This window comes from Centrocercus urophasianus, unplaced genomic scaffold, assembly GCF_019232065.1.
Source record: "Centrocercus urophasianus isolate 14NV4802_14NV808 unplaced genomic scaffold, USGS_Curo_1.0 seq_36, whole genome shotgun sequence".
Lineage (NCBI taxonomy): Eukaryota > Metazoa > Chordata > Aves > Galliformes > Phasianidae > Centrocercus > Centrocercus urophasianus.
The window spans coordinates 4,630,865-4,650,909 of NW_024884933.1; the positions used below are offsets into that span (position 1 = coordinate 4,630,865).

The window sequence follows — 20,045 nt, forward strand, 5'->3', positions numbered from 1 at the left end:
TCTCCAGAAAGCAAGAAATAAAATCAACCTGTAATTGAAACTCTTTACGTTCTCCTTTATTTCTTAAATGCTAGGAGAGTTACACAGCAAGGACAAATGGTAAAAGTTAAGTAACAATAATCATGAAAATTAATTCTGCAACAATGAAGAACGAAACAAGATGCACGGACCAGGTCTTCCCCACAGTCTTGAGAGGAAGCATTGCATGCATGAAGCAGAAAAGAAAGGGCTCTATTTCCAGCCTGTTATGCCAGTGGCCTTCTGCATCTTCTGGCAAACAAACATTACATTGTGTGACTGTTTCCTCACTTCAGTTCTTCCCTGTTTCTACGTCATCAAGTTGCAGAAATACAAAAGTGCATTGGAACTTCATTTGTATCAGCCAAATGAACTCCAAGGGCTCATTTGCTGCAGCACTTTGTATCAGAACTGTCTGAGAACAAATCCCAGTGTTCCCACATAGCACCCTTTGGTTTGCATTACGAAACAGCCTTAAAATGCACTAAATGCACTTAAAATGCATGTATTTCAAAGATAATTGAACTGAAAAAGCATGCTCCAGCTATTGATGCTCTTAGACCAGAGGATCAGACTGGCAGAAGTCACAACCAACCTTCCCCACCTGCAACACACACTGTTTGCCTGTACAGCTGCATGAGCTTCCATTCAAATTAAGCTCTTTTACTCTTCAATTAAGACCTCATCTTATGGAAAGAAATTTTTTTCCCCAGACTCTCTGAAATGGGCTCTTTCACTTTCTTCTCCTTTTTACAAGTCACTGACTCCATGCAGGTCCTTCACTCTTTCATCTGTTTTCCTTCTTATTTTATTTTCCTTCCTCTCTATTTACGTCCAATTAAGATCATGATTATGTCATCTTCACTAATCTAAGCCTACAATTTGCACAGATGTACTCTCTCCTGCAAATTATCACGTAATGATAAAATGAGGGAAAGCATATATTACAGGTTACAGCATTCTTAGAGTGATTAACAAACGCAGTTAGTTGCTAATGAATGAGTTTACAGAAGACAGACTGAGTAACAAAGCCAAGACAAGCATGAGCATCAGTGGAAAAAACCCACCTGCATTGCAGTTTTCCTATCAAGATAGATAAAGTCATAAGAAAACCAGAAGTCTCAAGTAACTCAGACAAAATCATTTCTCAGAGAGAAAGGCTGAGATGAGAGATGGGAGAGAGAGAAAGCCAACCTGCCTAGAATCACATCAAGCCTCTGGCAGGGTGGGAACAGAACACAGTCCTGTCCCTGAGCTAGTGGTCACCTACAAATCCAGATTGCAGATCCACTCCTAATGTCCACATGCAAGATCACAATCATTTAGGTTGGAGAAGACCTTCAGGGTCATCAAGTCCAACCATCAACCATCACCTACCACAAAACAAGCACAAAACAAAGCCCCACCACAAAACAAGCAAAAGATGGCTTCTCACCAGCAGTGGAGGGCACACAGCCCTTGTTAACTCTCTGAACTAAGAAACAAAAACCTCTTCAGCTTAGGGCTCAGTTTTCTGGTTTCTTTCAACAGTTTGAAAACACACCAGTCGATAGCCAGCAATCTTGCCTGGATCTCCTTCAGCCAGTATTTTAACTTAGTAAATTACACACTGGATGTGGCAGGCTGCTTTTAAAAACCACTGTTCTGATCCTCAGCCCAATCACACAACGTATGCCTCTCCTGATGAAAAAGGACCACGATCTCAACCTGGTCTCCCATTTTGATCAGTCAAAGTTATACTGCTTTGTCTGACCATTATCCAAATTCAAACTTGGGATCAAAGCGAGGATGAGGAACTCATCAAGTTCTTCCTAGCACTTGTTTCAGAGAACAAATACATTTCTTTCCCCTTAAGCTATTTTGCAGCCCAGAAGTCCAATAAAATATTTAAATGGAGTTTATGAGTAACCCCACTTTGAGCTGATGTCTGTATGAGCTGTGCTAAGCAATTCGAACTGGCAAGTAAAGATCTCCAACCTTTGACTCACAGACATGAAAGGGAGGGAGAAAGAGATTAATGGCAATTATTTGAGTCTGTGCCACCCTGATGGAATAACCAGAGCAGCCTTACACACCTGCAGGAATGCAGCCTGGGTTCCAATCAGATCCTGCCAAAGGCAACCTAGGAATGGCTGAACACCCTGGGAGAAGGGAAAGCAAATAAGGACCTGGGCCCAACCCCACGCCCTCCTTACCACCAGTCTTCAGTCTGCCTACTCTGAACTCTCTTGTACAAGCGTATCTTCAAGTGGAAAGAAAGGCAGAAATCACAGAAATTGCCTGGAGAACAGCAGGAGAACTGAACAAATCATAAGATCAGGATTTGCTCAGCTGTAGCATGAGCATCAGTAAATCAGACATCCAGGTTGGTAGCAGTGGAAAGAAAGGGTCTGCACAAGACTTGATTCCTATGTCTGGGAGGCCCACAGTACTGAATAGCTCTCAAAAAAGCCCTGGACCTTTACAGTATGTGTGCCTGTAGTAGGTACTTTCACCCAACCATGACATCACTTTCCATTTTGGCCAAACCTCTACCCCATTACATAGCACTGACGTGTGGTAAGTGGTGAGAGTGGCTGTAACTGCCAGGACACACACTGTAGAAGGCAGCAGATGATATTCTCAATTATTTAGGTGGTAAACGGAGATGCTTCCTTGGACAGCTACTTTATCACCAGCAAAGATCTCAGGATTCTTCACAACAGGAAGAAATCCACACTGAGGCAGCAGCTGCAAGCAGAGCACTGCTTCAAGCCTGAAACCACTCCTTACACTCACAGTAGTTCCACACAAGCTCCTCTTCACACTTCCACCACTCACAACATCCCGGAGACCTTGCTCCAGCTCCAGTCACCTCACCCATGCTCAATCCCTTCCTCTGCTCTTCTCTTCAGACACTCAAAGAGTAAGCTGGCAATCCCTGGCCAGCTACACGCTTCCATGAGAACACAAGCTGTTGCCTTCACACTTCCAACTGCAGGAAACCTTATTTTCATCCATGCACAAAAGGACCACAGGTCTGCCATGGTTTGGGAATGGTGCCACAGCATATCTCAAGCAGTCAGAGAGACTGTATGGAGCTGTTAATATTTTCTGGCTTTCCTGACACTTTACCTTGCTTGTAGTGTAACACGTAATTACTGACTTCCAAATGTTTGGACACCCCCACCTGATACAGTAGAATTAAATGCAGAATTCCCCTTCAGCCCACAGCCTCACACTTATGCTCCCCAGAACAATGCCAAAACCTACAAGAGTAAACTCATATCCCTTCCTGGCTGCTTCTTTTGGGGACCATGATCCACAACAGTGCCTGACAGGCTATTTGGTGGAATGCATTGTTAGTTTTGCTCCTCATGGTTGGCTCGTGGAAGTTATTCTTTTCAACAGTTAGTCTAACTGTGCTGTAATCGTACCTTTTTCTGTGATGAGCTCACAAGAACTGTGTGGGGAGGATCCACTCAAGGACTGCAGGAAAATCATGCTCCAGATTCCACACAGGAGCTTAGCTCTGTCCATAATATTTCTGGATCTGATCTAACTGACACTGGCATTACAGCACTGTACCTCCAACTGCAGCTGGAAGTGTCTGCTCCTGACAAATTTGGTTTGGTTTGCACTGAAACAAAAACAAATCAACAGTCAAGCTTAGAGTGAGAAAAACAAATTTAGACTCCCAGATCTCTTTGGAGCTGATCCCAACACTATGTTGGTGGCAACTAGATTTGTCTGCCTCCCTTCCCCCTGTAAAATGAGGATGTTGACATTTCCCTGTTTGTATGATGAGGTATTTATATTGTTATTTGTGCAGGGCTGAATAAGCAATTCTTTGTACCTGGAATATATAAAGTGCTAAGTGACAGTACTCTTCCTCTCAATGTACAACCAGCATATGAGAGATCACAATCAGGCTTTGCTATTACTTTTCTAACGAGTACATTGCATGAAAAAAATGCCTGATATAATGATAGCTAAGATTGGTGTTGCAGGTTGGTTTATTTAAAGCAGTAACATCAAAGCAAAAGGTCTGCTGATTCAGCTCGTAAAAATCATTGATGCATAAAAACAACAATAATATCAGAAAGAAAATGGGAGGGAGGACTGGGAGAACAATAGAAGGAAAGTAAACCCAAACCCATCATAAATGCACGCAAGACAGATGGCCTAACTCTTTCAGAAAGCATTTGCAAATACCCTCATGCTTACTGGGGAGAAACTCTACATGAAAAATGTATGGTAACTGGAGGGACGTGGTATTATGAAAGGCATCTCTTTTCCATCTATCTTGGATTGAAGCTTCTGGTCCAGCCAGCAGCTTGGGAATGTCTTCATTTACAATATTCCTTCCTGAAGTCTGAAAGCAATTGAAACAGAGATCAGACCTGGAATGAAATTTTAAACCATCCAAAGAAACACACGGTGATATGGAATTAGTTATACAGTTACAAGTGACCATCTGCAGTCAGCCACGTTCCCCAGTATCTGCTTCATAAACCTCACAGTGAGATTTATGGCATACAAATTATTACACAGATCATCTCTGCAGAATGTACGTAAATATCATGAGAGCTGCATCAGGAACTGCAGATACAAGGCAACTCATGGACTCTCGGGATCATTCTCTTCTTGATGCCACTTCAGACACATTTAATATGTTCTAAAATCGTATGAAAGGAGTCACAGGACCTAACCTTCTTAAAAGCACAGCTTGTCATAAGTGCAACTCTGATAGTATCCAGAATTTAGACTGGGTGAACAAAAGGCAATTCAGCTCCTAGAGGGAAGGAGCTGTTTTGTTGGATAAAGTCAGCGATTGCCTATTGCCCGTAAATTAATTCAACTCAAAACACTCTTCTGCACAGCAGATTCTTCTCAAAGACCACGCCAGTACATTTTTGAGATGCATCTCTCTCTGAGGTTGTAATCTAAAATGCACTATTCCAACCCTGCTAGGGATTCTTTTCCCAATAAAGAAAAATTCTATTTGTGTCACGCCAGAAGCTTTTAAAAGCCTAATCACTACTTGCATCTTGTGGCTCCATGATGAAAGGATAGGAAGAGAACTGGCTTCTCATTCCTGCTGCCATCTGTCATGATGTTTACCATTCTTCATTTGCTTGTGGCTTGGTCAGCTCACTGCTATACTGTGCTCTTCCCTCCTCCCTCCTCCAACCCATCAGAAGGTTCCTACAGCCACCAATTAGGGTGAAGCAGGTCATTATTACCTTTGTCTAAATCAATGTTCTTTGCTGGGAAACTTCTGGCTTGCTCAGCCTTCTCCTTCAGGATGTTGTTTTTGTAATCTGTATAAGGGAGGAATGTATGTAATTCAGACAGCCATTAGAACATTAAGAGAAAACAAAGCTTTACAAGGGATCAGCCCTTCCTTGAAGCACCCTAGGTCTATCATTTCCAGATCTTTAGGGGTAACTCATAGAGTTAATCAACTGCTCAACAGAATAACAGGCTACATCTTAGGGTGGTTGTATTTTTTTCCTGGTACTAATCATGCTTTAACTCTCTGCTCCTCATAGGCACCACAGATTCTTCCATCCTGATAGCAATTTATGTTTGCTGCTGCCCTGGTTTGCAGCTCACCCTCTGCTACTCTTTTGTTCCTTGCCTCAGTTTTTACATCTGCCTTTTGCTCACTGGGGCCATCACTGCAGCAATTTTGATAGCCAAAGCACGTCAGCTTGCTCTTTAAAAGGCTGCACCTTTACTAGGGGTGAGATTCCCCTAAATGTGCATTTACAACCACAAAGATTACTACAAAATGAACACAGAAATGTCATTAAGAAGTCCTTAGCTGCAACAAGTTTTGAACAGGTCTGGAGAATGGCTGCTAGCTGATACATACCCAGCCTGATGTCTTCACTTTTGTACTGAGTCAGATCTGTTGTGTCGACTGTAAATTCTTTCAGATTTACATCCTTCCTGGAAAATCAACAAGAGTGAAAAATGGTTATTGGTACATCCTTTAATAACTGGCTCCTCTTTTTTTTTTTTTCACAATAGCTTTCTCAAGAACTTTTAAATTGTTTTTATTAATTTAAATTGTTTATTGGCTATACATCTGGAGGACAGCTGAAAAAACTCATAGAGGATTTAATTCTTTGTTAAATGCTGGTGATTTTCACAGTAATCCCTGTAGAATCCTTTTCTGTTTCTACAAAGCTTCCCTGGAGAAAGTATGACAGAGAGATGACAGCTTTGGCAGCCACTGCACATGGATATTTTTCCTCTGTTTGCCCTTAACCTGTCAAACAGATTCCACAGGATCATACTACTTATTAGGGAATCTGATTCTCCTCTCTCTTGCTTTCACTGTCTTTTCTACCAACACCAAGAGATCTCTGGTTAATCTGTGTCTTCTTTTCCCTCTCAAATCTGACCATTGCCTAGAAAACTGGGGAACCAATCTGTTCTGGAACTTTCCCATTTCTTCCACTTTACTACAGGTAACAAAACACAAAGGGACACAGATACACCATCTTGGCTTAGGTCCATTTCACAGCAGAGTCTACAGTAGATCTGTGCATTACCCCTTTACCACTAACTCCTAATGACATCTCACATAAACACCATCTGTGAATCAGTTCCCAAGTTATAACCAGAGGTGCCAAACAATCCCTACAAGCCATTCTCTCCTTCCACACCTTGACAGCATGGAATTTGCTTCCTGATATTCAACCACGAAGCAAGCATGTATTTCCTGGAAACATCACCCTAAAAATGACTAGAGTGTTAAACAAAGAAATTCTATCAAACAGTCTGTGCTGTAGGTGGCTGCATTCTCATAAACAGATCCTCAGCTGTTTTAGGCTCCTAATGACAGAGGCAAGAGACCAATAAGTTTGTTCTTACGTATTCTACTCACAGACAGCAGACTCTATCATGATACTTACTCTCCATATTTCTTCACATTGTATTCATAACCTAAATAAGGACGAGAAATAGAATGAGCATTTATATCCAATCCAACCAACACCTCCCACATACCACTGATAACGGCAACGCATAGCAGCTATTCAGTCCTCTCTGCTGTGATGCTTCCAGTAAGCACTGTGCTGCACAGTAATTGCAGAATCACCTCTCCTGCCATGGAGCAGGACTCCAGAGGTGGTGATTTCCAGCACTCACCTCTCTGCCTGCGCTTGCGGGTGATGAAGACAACGATGATGAGCAGGACAATGAAGAGCAGCAGCGTTGCCAGGACGTAGCCCAGCTGCTGGAAGAAGTGGATGCGGCTCTCAGGGATGATGACGTTGATCACATTGTGCCCCCTGACAACATTTGGATCTGAGAACAGAGAAAAAAGGAATACGAGGCAATAATTGTCGCTGGCATTCAAAGCAAAGCATGTTTGCAGGTGGGTCCAGACGTGGAACTGAAAAGCATGTTCAGTGGCCATTGCACATTCCCATGCTGCTGCCTGCTTATCAGAGCATTGCTTTTGTTTACAGCAGAGAGCAAGTCCAGCAAGAAGCCACAACAGACAACCTAGGATTGCTCTGGGGTAGCACAGCCCTCTTCTGGGTCCCTTGCAACACGCACACACCACATTGCTTCGGCTCCAGACAGCTGAAGTATGAAGCAGCCACTCCTGGCCAAAGGTTGTAATTTACAGAGTGGGAGGAATTTTCAATGCCAAAGAATGAGTTCCCTTTGAAATCAAATAAAAATCAATCAATAAAATAAAAGCCCACAAAGAAAAGCCAAGATTCCATTCCACTTGTGGGTGCAGCAGCGCTGCAGTTCCTCAGCACAGGAAAGGGTAACTCTAAACTTTTACGTGGAACATTTTTGTAGCTCTCAAATAAATAGGTCAATGCGTTGCACATACAAAGAGAGCAACTTCTCTGCTTGCAACTCTCAGAGGAGTGGACAAACCCAGGCACAGACCACAAAGCCATTGGACACGCTGTGCTATGGAAGGCTTTTCTCTTCAGAATAGAGCTGAGTGCACCAGCAAGGGGTTTTGACCACTGTTCTCCTGGGAGTTCAACCCCAGTCAGAGGGAATAAGGGGAAAGGTTTGGAAAACATCCCCAAAGCCACGGTGCCATTCAGCAATGTCTTCTGAAGTGAGCCTGCCTCAAGCAAGCCAGCCTCAGCCAGTAATAAGCACTGATTTTAACACTGGGATTAAGTAGTCATAGGGATGAGAGTCAGCTGGTCTCATTTGTTATCAGACATGGCTTTGTGTCCAGCTAATTGTACTCCATCACGAACAGCCTTCCCCAGCAGCGTTTTGGTATTCCTCTTTAAGCAAAGCCACATCTCCAGCACCAGTTAAGGTCAGAACTGATCAGCACGAACAAGAATGTCGCAGTCGAGCTAAGCCAGCAAGTTCATCATTATTTCAACAGCTGGTTTTCCTTTTGAGGCCATTTGGAAATGTTAGAAACTGCTCATTTCCATCAGCGCAGTACTGTAAATAGGCCGAGTCCTGAAACAAAATATTCCCCACAAAAAATACAGCACCAAGAGCCCTGATTTTGTCCAGCCTCACCCTACACGGCAGCAGAGCAGGCAAGCAGCTTGTTAAGCTAACCAACAAATCTCCAAATCCAGATGCTGGATGCTTTGTGCTGGCTGTCCTGCTCAAAGCAAGCATGTATTTTTCACCACTAAGAAATACCAAACCAAAAAAGCCACTTGTAAAGCTGCAAACAGTGTATGTGACAGTTCTACTTTAACAAACCTCTGCCTCACGAAGGGTTTCTTCAGCAGCTGCCACAATGAGATGGTAGCCACTGGAGCAGCCATGGAGCCAGCAGACCTAAATGCATCCTGTTCCTGGCCCTTTGCTTTCCCACAGTACTGCAGGGGAGGGTAGGATCAGAACTGAAACTTTATTCTGACACTAGAATGGCAAGGTGCAAAAGCAGGGATGCAGCTTTATTCTGTCACCGGCATCCTTCAGTATGTCTCAGCTTGGTTTTCCCTTCTGCCTCCACTCCGTTCACATGATCTAACTGCTGGAAAATAAGTCTTAAATGGTGGGGAACAAAAAACTGGAAGAGATGCCTTCACGTTACTTTATCAGGATGTAGAAGGGTCAGATCTTTCAGCTGGAAAAAATGGAGAGAGCTGCACCATGAGAGCTCACAGCTGCTGGGTACGTGGCACGTTTTCTTTCCTAGGCTGGCAAGGACTGAGAGTAGTTCTGCAAGATAGGCTATTCTTCAATCACTTGCTCCAAAACAAATGCAGAGTAAAAATACACTAAATTAGTAGACATACAACATATTTCTTCTGCTGGGAGTTGGGAACAGCATTGAACTCATGTTTATAGTTCAAAACAGGATGAAATTTCCTGTCTGGAAACAGCTCTGAGCCTTGGAATTACGCCAGAAACGATTGCTGCTCGCTGAAAAAAAAAAACCTCTTTGCTTTTTGTTATCTCCTGATGTTTCATTTTAGCTTTAACTTACAGCCCAGAAAATTTCTGCCCAGCTCTTCACAGAGGAGCAGTATCTCAGCCTTTGCTGCTATACACAAACAGGCTGCCCATCAGCGAGGGGCTTCAAAAAGGCACTCCAGAATCTCAGCTCCTTTCCCTGTTCCCATCGACTCAGCATATTTTTGTGCCTACTGCTCTCAGACCAGCTGATCCTTCCCTGCCCCCAGGGGACAAAGCTGGTTGTGAAAATGGCTTTTCTCAGGAAGGCAAATTCCTTCAGCAGTGGGGCACTGCTTCCAAACCAAGAGAACCCTGCAGGATCTGCCAGCTGGGCAGGGGGTAACCATTCAGCCACAGTCAGGACAGTGAGAGAAAGATTCCTGGGTGGGCAACGACGTAGTTTCCATCTGCACAGTGGGTTTAGATAGGGCTCAAGGGTAGCAAAAGAGCCAGATGCAGGGAGACTGATACTTGTGTGTTCTGGTCCCTGTGTCAGCACAGCCCCAATGGCCAACCCCTCTTCAGTACAGCCAGGATTTCTGTCCACCAGCCTTAGTCCCAGTGGGGAGGTTTGGGCTTCTGTGACTTGAAGAAAAACTAATTGCTAGAGAAGAATAGACATATCTAAAAACGTGTGAATCATAGAATCACAAGGTTGGGAAGGAACTACAACATCATCTACAACAACATCATCAACATCCAACCGTCCTCCTATCACCATTACTATGCAGTGATGTCCAAATTCTGTAGTAAGCAGCCAATAAACATTAAGCCACAATGATTATTTTAAAATGTTAATATGGAATTATTACCGAAGGGACTTTTATATATGCATTTTTTTTTTAAAACTTGGGATTTTATTTTTCTGCCTGAACGAAGCATGATGGTTTGGGGTTTGGACAGGCTGTCAAATGATAGCTCACTGCAGTGGAAAATGTGAAAATTGGCTTTAAAAAAAAAAAGAAAAAGAAAAAGCTGAAGGGTGGAGGAAAATTCCTGGTGGTTGATTCTGCAGAGTCTGGCACCTGGCACAGCCTGAACCCCTGAGCAGCACGGTGGGAAGTGCTTATGCAAACAGGGGCATGTTGTAACAGCAAAGGCAGCACAGAACAGACCCCCTGCTCCACACCCTCTCCTGTTTCATAAAAGCAAGCAGAAAAGGGAGTCTGTTAGAAAAACAGTTTGCTTGCTTTAGGGAGTTTAAACTCTGCAGAGCAGAGCAAAGAGCAGCAGGACATGATGTTACTGCGGTACAGCAGGCAGGGTAGTCAGCCCTGGTGGGTGGCACACTCCACTGTGGGTGCAGCTCAGTGTTAAAGCAACACCAGAGAATCCTCACTAATATTTTGTAGCTCCAGGTACACCACTGTAATGGAAACAGCTCAGTAAGAATGCAGCCTACACATTAGAGCTCCAGCACTAGTAGTGAGGGAGGGAGGCAAGACCTCATCTAATTCTCTGATTTTAAGGGCAGGAGTTGCTCACGGCTCAAATAGGAGAAATCATACAGGAAAACCCCAGCACTGCTTCGAGAGGCACCTTCAGTTCAGAGGTGTCTGTGGTACAGGTTTGCCTTGACCACACTCCCTCCCCTCCTGCAGTCAGAAGCACTGCCAGAAGCCACTCACCTACAGCCGGGGCAGTGTTGTGGGTTGTGAGGTTCACCACCTTCTTCTCTCTCACTGGCTCTGTCACAAAGACCTGGTAGATCCTGCGCTCATGCAGGCCGCAGTAATGGTGGTGCAGGTGGCAGGAATAAGTGCCTTCGTCTGCATTTTCCAGCTCAGAAATTCGCAGGGAAAAGTCCCCCAGGGCAAAGGCTGTGTCAGTGATGTTCATCTTCTGCCGAATGAAGAGAGGCCCGTAAGAGCGGCGCTCACCAGAGGCATAGAGGTCAATGAGGCGGTCAGCGCGGTCGTGGGGAACCCCTGGGGGCTGCCTGTCCCAATGGACCACTTGCTGCTCCTCCTCGCTGTGCCGTTCGGTCCAGATGTGGTTCCGGTTGACACAAGGGAGCATCACAGTACTGCCTTCCAAGGCAACAATCACAGCCTTCTCTCCATCCCAGTACTCTTTGGCTGCTTTGGCTGTGGAGATAACACGTGCATCTTTACCCATTTGCTTAAGGACACCCATGCACACCTCGGGTTGCTCTCAGACCCTGCAATCCTGTAACACATCCTCTCCAAAGATCCTGAAGTGCCACAGGGGTAACGTACCTGACTCACACTCAATTCAGCACTCAGTGAACAAAGGCACCCATATCTTCACATCCCAGGTGGGTACATTGAGCACAGCCACTTCCTTTCCTTAAAAGTAAGAATTCATCTCTTGCTTCAGAACGAAGGAAGAACATTCTCTCAACAGACCATGAATGCAATAAGAATAACAGACTCCATCTTCAATATGCTGTGCCTCATTCTCCAAGCAGGAAATGCTTTCCTTCCCACATATACCCTAATTACTGAAGAAGTTCAAGCAACACTGTTCTGTGTTTTGTTGTTGAAGAAGGAATAACAGAGGAATCAAAACACAGATGAGCAGTCCAGGGCTCACAGGCCAGCCTGGGTGTTGTTACTGCATAGAAGCTGTGAGAACAGCAGCAGGGGTGCTCTTCTGCACTTCTATCCCATCAGTTTTTTACACAACTCAGCACTTCAGCTGCTCCCCAGCACCATCAGCCCCAGCAACCTTACTTGTGCACTATGTGTAGGTTGATTTAAACAACTTATGTGCTTATGAGGTGCAGGTGGCACACACTGAGGTACCAACAGCCCTTAGAAACTTCCTTTCAGAGCTGGATTCAAGGTTTTTGTTTTGTTTTGTTTTTTTAACAACAGGCTTCTCAAACTAAGCTCAGCAATCCACGTTACAAGGCAGATCTTTGTGGCTAACTTGACTCATGATAGATTGTTACTAGGAATGTTTTATTGCTGGAGCATTGATGGCCCAGTTAGCTAACTGGGCTGGCTAGTGTACAATTAAAAGGCTTTGCAGAGTTGGGCACAGGCCAAGAGAGGAAGGGCTTTCATAAGACCATACACTGATCAAAATTTCTGATATTCAGGGAACCTAATAGAAAACCACACAGTAAGCACTGCTTCCTCCTGATACACTGCAAGATTCTTGTTGCACCTGTGTCCTGAGCTGCAACAGAGCAGGCATGGACAAAAAGCCTTCATCCACAGTGCTCTCTGATGCTAGCAGAATAGCATGCAATGCCTGCTGTGAATCAGCACACAAGCCCCACTGTGAATTCAGCTCAGACCTGGGGACCACTGGACTTCAGCTACCAGACTTGCCCTTGCAGAAAGGGACACCATGCTGTCACACCTACCTTTCTTAGTGATATCTAGTTGAATTTTCACAGTTTCATATAAGTGGCAGTAGTGATGATGAAGATTACACGAATATATACCTGCATCGCTCTCTGCAACATCTAGCATAAGAGAGAAGAGAGGACAAGTTGAACGTTTCATGCTGAGCCAACTATTTTTGTCATTTGTGCTATTCAGCAAATGCTTGCACAGAAGCCAAAAGACCTTTGCAAAGCTTAGAGATAAAAGAGAAAAAGATCCTGTTTAGTACCTTTGATCACCAGTGAGAAGTTGCCATCTGTAAATGCATTCTGGGGCATTAAGATCCTCCCTTGGTTGTAGGAGCTGTAGACACGCTGATCTCCTGCTGAGTACATGTCACACAGCCTCTCCATCTTGTTGTCTCCATAGTAGGTGCTGTACACATCCCAGTGCACCACACGCTGGCGGTCGTTCAGGCGGTCCTGAGTCCACACCATGCGGTAACTCTTGCATGGCAGGACAGCCTGCGAGCCCCGGGTTGCACTGATGTTTAACACTGACACCACAACGCTGTCTGGGTTGGAGGCATCAGCTGGCACTGAGGGCAAGGAGCAAAGAAAGAATAAAGTGATCACATTAATGGCACGTAAAGGAGGGACTAGAGTGAGATTAGGTCCTGTTCTAGAGTCTCTGCACCCTAAAGAAACCCAGCTGAAGAAAAGTAACTTTCAAGATCAACACAGAGCTTTCTAATGGAGAAGTACATTATTATTATTATTTTTATTTAAAAATCACTGATTTCATTCAAAAAACATCTGTTACCAGGATCCTAAATCTGACCTGTCATACCTACCCTTTCCTAATCCTAATGCTCAGATAGCCCAGTGTTTAGAGGCACCAGCTCATGGTGTGCATGGCAGAAGTTACCTATGAAATCCCCATTACATGGACTCTGATTTCATAACACCAAATTTCTTCTTATGGTGACAGAAACCCATGCAGATTACAAAGATGCCACTCACCTGAATATAAATAAACAACAGAACCTGTTGAAGCAGAACAAAAAATAATGTCAAAAATTAAAGAAGCAAAAAAAAAAAACAAACCAAACTAAAACAAAACACAACAAATGCACTCCTGGTCAGCCACCATCTCCTGTTATTATTCCATCTGTTACTCCCTTCGTTGTTAACACACTTATTTAACACAGGTGTTGTGGTTAAGCCCAGAGACTGCGACCTTGCTTGGTGCTTGCTGCCTGGGAATAGTTCTCTAACACAAAGATAAGTGCTCTATCCTTCCACAAAGGGCAGTCAACAGCAGGGATAAGAATCAACAACAGCCCTGGCCTGGGCTCACCATTCAAATCCAACCCCTATGTAACTGACAGGGGGTTAATTTCATCCAAGGAATCAAAATCCCTGAATGCTGCAGGATGCCTTGACAACCTGTCAAGCTGAGTGTGATGCAATGTGGCCGTTCTGCTTTGCACTTGTGACACACATTGCTGCCAGACACACACACACACACACACACACACACACTCTCATGTGTGCCTCCTGCTCACATTCCTGGTCTGCACAGTTGACCATCAATGCTCTGGAAGCAACCACAACTCTCTCCAAGCCGCGTGACTCAGATGTACGCAGGAAGAACTTCATCAGAACGAACTGATGGCTTTGTTTCTGCATCCCCCTGGCCCCATCCCTCCTGCTTTTTGTGTAGGAGGGGTCTGAGAGGTCTCCTGGCATCACGCTTGGAGAGCACGAATCGGATTCCCAACACAATGACATCATTCATCTCTCTAACCAGTCAAGTCCAAGTGAGTTCTAGCAGAATAATTAGCTGTTTTGTCCTGCTAATGTCATAGGCACAATGTCCTCCTGACAAACGCTGCATTTTTTATTTATTTTTTTTTCAGCCCTGGAATTTATTCCTTTCAAAAGAAAAGAAATTCACTCCAGATCGGGGCTATTTTAACAACACCATCAGTGCACGGGCTGAGAATATATTGTTTCTTTTCCTATCACAAAATACTGGGCAGTGGCACCAGAGAACAAAAGTGAGCAGCGCTCTCTGTTGAACTGCCAGCTCAAAAGACACTCCAAATGTAAGGAATTCTTTCTACATCTGTAATCTCAGCATCATAAAGAAAACAAATTTTTTGGACAGAGCCTGTACAGCTCTGGATATAAGAAAAGAATCCTACTGAGACATTATAATCCCATTATTTGATGATGTCTGCTAATAGGCTGCAAAATACCTGATGGCAAAATACAACAAGCTGCCAGCCTCTGCCAGCACTGCCCACAGTTGGTGGCATCTGCAGAGTGACAAGGGAACAGCACAGCATCACAACACGCGTGGCAGCTTGCGTGCTAGCAAGTGAGCTGTCTGGCTGCACAGCCAGTGCTTCCAGAGCTTTGCTTTAATGCTCATTGACAGCAAGCTGATTCGGTGCTGCAGAAACATCCTCTTCTGGCTGAGCAACAGGAATGCATTTACTTCCCTCCTTTCCTCTTGCACGTTAATGTAAAAAACACTGAGCCCAAACGCAGCGCCATAAACCTAACATCTGACAGACATCCCTCTAAGCCTTCCAGTGTGCTCTGCTCAGCAGCCTGTCCTGCTTCTGCACCTTTGTGCACGCTGTGCTGGCCCTGCTGGCATGGCAATGACCACCCAGCCCTCTCTGCCCCACCCAGGAGGGCCAGGTTGGCTGCTGGCAGAACACCAGCATCCTTCCAGGAGTGCCCCTTGGTGACCAGGGGACATTGCTTCTTTATAGGAAAAGGGAAGAGCATCTGTTGAAGCCTTGCCTGCCTCTTACCATCCTCCTAATTTGATTTGCTGGGTGCTGCCACACAAAGATGGCCCTGGGTGACTGTCACTAGAACAAAGCCCATGCGAGATGCTGGCCTGATGAAGCACAGCAGCTGAAGCTCTAGAGGGGACAGAAGGGAAAAGGCATGTTGCAGGCTTTACAAGAGCCATGGGAACTCCACAGCACAAAGAAAGCAGAACCGATTGTGATGATTCCCTGTCAGTGTTGGAAATCTGAATGCATACACTGAGTTATTTGAGATGGCTGTAAGTGAAATAGCTTATAAATCAAAGGAATCTGGAATGTCTCTGATCTCTTATGTGCCTGGAGAAAAAGGAATTTAAAACAACTGGTTTTTAATAAACTGGACACAGAGCAGTAGTTAAACACAATATGAGATTTGCTCTGCTATGTGAGACTCAAAGTGCATTCCAGAGAAAGACATGCCCCCCCGGCCTGCTTTCAAAGTTATTGTTTGTGTACCACAGTTGCTACTGAAGATAATCAGCAATATATCCATAAATCAGCAAAATTAACAGCTTATGAGCTACAGGAGTGGGACAGACTGGAAGCAGTTATATTGGTGAGTCACTACCCAATCTGCAAGTATAAAATCGAGGGTTATTTATGCACCTAATGGAAGCTCAGTCTTTTGTGCTCATGGGGCTCCAGCAGCTTCAAAACCACCAAATACCTTAAGAGTTGGTAACAGTGGCTTTCATTTTTAAATTTGCAGTTCTGTGTGGAGGATAATCACTTTGACCTCTCTCTGTGTGATATACTTCAGAAAAAAAGAGACAGACATCTATCTGCTATCTGACTTGTTCTCTGCAGCCTCAGCCTGCCCCTCTGTAGGATCCCCAAGGTATCCAGCTGCTCCCACAACATAGGAAGAGGAAAGCAGCCTGCGAGTTTCCTAATCCCTTGTAAAAGGCAGGGCCAGCTCTTACAGCTTGAATCCCTGCCACTTTCATAGTAAAGAATTAGGCCACAAAAAACTGCAAGCAAACAACAGGTAAAAGCCTCAGGCTCTGAAAGACATCTTACACGCTCGGGGATCTCGAGGCTCTGTCCTCAGAGCAGTTCAAACAGCAATCTGCCCCCTGAGTCTTGCCTGAACAAGAGCACAGCTCCTCTTCTCCCTGAGATAGCTGCTGGCAGAGGCAAAGCCTGTGCTAATGAAACCACCAAGTTCCTGTCTCACACTGAAGGAGCACAGAAAAAGGAACAGCAAACACCATAGGCAGCAGCCTGAGCGCCAAGTGGCACATGTGCTCCGTGGGACACGGCGAGGGCTTTGCCACTGATGCCAGGATAAGCTGCCTGAACAGCATCTTCCTTTATTTTTCCCATAAACCCCACTGCTTCTGCAGGAGATTTCATGGTCTCCATTGAGTTATTACGTAATTACCTCAAAAACAGAAGCTTGTGCTAACAAGCTATTTCCAAATGCTTTTGGAGAATGGCAGAGACTCCAGCCTGACTCTTCAGGGAGCTGACACAGTGCCTAAGAAGCCATCATGGTTTATAACACAGTCACATCGAGGTGACATCTACACAAATGAGCTCAGCACTGTTGTTGCAGCCACTTCTTTAACACAGAGATCAGTAGCCAGAAGCACCACCTGGGCCCATCCCTAGGCAGAGACAGAAGATGGTGAGCAATAAAGTTCCTTGTCTAAACAAAGTTTTCCCTACAAAGCCAACTGATGGCCAGGCCAGGCTTTAAACTGGACTTCTATCTGAGTCTCTGTACTTGTTTAGTTTTAAAGCTTGCTGGGACAAGTTTCTCACCAGCTGAGCATGCTGCTTTCAAGGATGCCTGCACTGGAGCTGCTGGCCGCCCACCCAGCCCCAACCATCCCTGCACCTCACTGCAGGTAGCAACGTGCTGCAAGTTGGCAAAAAGCAAGAATGTGCTGCCTCAGCAGCAAGGAAAAAGCCTCCTGTCTGGACAAGAAAGCAATCACACCTTGGCCACCACACAGCCAGAATCCTGCGCAGATCTGCCCTGACTTCCTTGCAGACAGCTCGGATATTAGCTCAGCTTTGTAAACCCTTTTCTGGTTCGTGTACTTGATGTTGGCCCTGGGCCCGTGGAATAGTTTGCAGAGCCATTCCAAACACAGCGCTGTTCCTCCTTGCAAGATATTAACACTTGAGGGTGTGGTTCTTCTCCAAGCAGGATCATCTCAGCAAACACAGAGACACAGATTTCCTCCCTTCTCTCATTACACTAACCTGACCTGGGTGGGTACAGCAGCACTCAGCATCACGGCTCCCTGGCAGATGGACGAGTTCTCTCTCCAAAATACACCCAAAGATGTCCGTGAGAATCGCCCATCCTGTGGTGGGATACTGCTGGCTCTGTGCTGTGCAGCAACCCAACCTGCTGTTCCTGCCCCAGGCACTGCTAGCATGCTCAGCCACACTGGGGAGCAGCTGGACTGGTTGGTGCTTCTCCTCCTTCCCCCAGCTTAACCCACTCCCCCACATTACTTTTTTGAGTCACTATAACCCTTCTGTCCCTATGACTGATTCCATTCCTAACCCTTGCCTTTAGACATCACCACATCGGGGATGATTTGGTGACACGAGCACTGCATTAAGCAGGAACCAAACTGAGAACTCAGCTCTGTATACTGAGGAATTTCAAGAGGCTCAGGTGGAAAGCCACAGCCTTTCACTAAGGGCTGTGAGAAGCAGAAGGGTCACTGCTCCCCCAAAAGCTCCTCACTTCCTATTGTCAGCACCTGGAATGAGGTCTTTCCATACTGTGCTTTGAGCTGCAATTCCTCCTTGCTCACAGGTGCCTTCCTTAGACCCCAAGGTCTTGCAAAGGTAGATTTGCTTGGCTTTTACAATTTATCCTCATGTCTTCTCCTGCCTTCCAAGCATTACTGACTGAGGTCTCTCTGCTCAGTTTAGGATCAGGCTCTTGGGACACTGGATGTATTTTCAGCTCCTACAGAAAACAGTGGTACAGGAAAATGTACAAGTCACTGTGTTGCTGTGCATCCATCATACTTGCCCTCATCCCTCTCCTGTACCTTAATATCTAAGTGAATTCCTATCTATCTTTATGCTGACAAGGAACAAAAACTTACATTTGCACCTCCATCCTGAATGCACAAACATATCAGCTGTTTCTGCCTCTTCAAAAGTATGAAATAGCCTTGGACCTGTAACTCAAACTATCCAAGATTTACAGTACTCTCCTTTAAGCTTACTGCTTTTCAATTCACAATTAAAGTAACTGAGAGGAAGAAATAAATTTCACAAACATGCTGAATGAAGCAGTATTTAACCTCAAGTATTTCTCCACTCTTTCCCTTCCTCTCAAAAAAGCCTGAGAACTCCATAAATCTTCCCCCTCGCAGACCCAAACCCAGCGAAACAAGGAACCTCAGCAAAATCTAACAAAGATAACAGTTCAAAATCTCTCTCATCTCCAGCCCCATCCTCTGCAGCTGAAACAGAAACAAGTAACATCACACCGACCAGCTAGGAGCTTACTTTGCTGAAGCAAAAGCTGCCACAGAAGGAGTTTTGCTAGTTGCTCCATTCCTTCAGCTTCTCCGTGTTTCCGTCTCTCTTGAAAAACAAGTTGAAGACTTAAAAAAAACTTTTTTTTTTTTTTGCTAACTGGAAAACACTATGACCTCATCAATTTACATCCAGAAAGCTGTGGACAGCAGCTCATATTCTGCAGTTACTCCACCTACAAGTCCTAACTCCCCACCTCCCCACTGCTCTCCCCCACGCTCACACTCCACCTCCTTCCTCTCCATAACTCCCTGCACAGTTACTACAAACACCCACTCCTCTCCTTCCCCTCCCTCTGGGACCTGTGTGACTTTGATGTAAAACTTTTATCGGCTATGGTTTGTCCCACACAGATCTGGGCTCTGGAAACAAATCTTTCTCCCTTCCCCGGAGGATGAAACTAATTTTCCTTGTGCTTTACTTGATCCAGCTGTTCCTTCCTTTGTTTGACACTCGTCCAGCTGTCTGCTTGAGACAATTTATTCTGTTGCCTTCAGTGGTTTTTTGATCTTTGTCTCTTCGTATGGTTTTACTTTAAGCTCAAGTCTCAGGAGACAACCTAGAAAACAACATCTCCCCTGCCCTGCGATTTGTAATCAAGGACTTAACAGCAACTATCCCAGCAAGAGGGTAATCATGGCAGAAGACTGGAGAGGTGGGAGCTTAGGGCAGTGCAGGCAGAGAAGCCTAGAACACAAGCAAAGCCCCAGACCACTGCAACATGGGGAACAGGATTTCCTGTCAGACCAGAACACAGAGAACTTGGGTGAACAATTCCATCACTGAGGATGCAGTTTACTTCGCTGTAGTTGGTAAAATACATTGAGTTGGATTAGTAACCATCCAGCTCCGTGAGGCACCGTGGCTCTGAGAGGCTCAGGCATCGCTTTAGGTCAAGCACATGGTTCCATCTCCATCTGCCCCTGAGCAATCCCAACAGCCTCACCTAT

The 20,045-nt window shown here is 45.0% G+C and overlaps 1 protein-coding gene across 1 annotated transcript; it reads right to left on the reverse strand.

Moving 5' to 3' along the window:
- Positions 1–31: 31 nt before the first annotated feature.
- On the reverse strand, positions 32–19,262 carry MXRA8 (matrix remodeling associated 8). The gene is made up of 10 exons (XM_042831675.1): positions 19,066–19,262; positions 13,748–13,771; positions 13,015–13,323; positions 12,764–12,865; positions 11,055–11,513; positions 7,162–7,320; positions 6,927–6,957; positions 5,879–5,955; positions 5,244–5,321; positions 32–4,372 (listed from the first exon to the last, which is right to left on the reverse strand). The coding sequence occupies exons 1-10, from the start codon at positions 19,112–19,114 to the stop codon at positions 4,347–4,349; spliced, it is 1,314 nt and encodes a 437-aa protein (XP_042687609.1). The 5' UTR covers positions 19,115–19,262; the 3' UTR covers positions 32–4,346.
- Between the last annotated feature and the right edge of the window lie 783 nt (positions 19,263–20,045).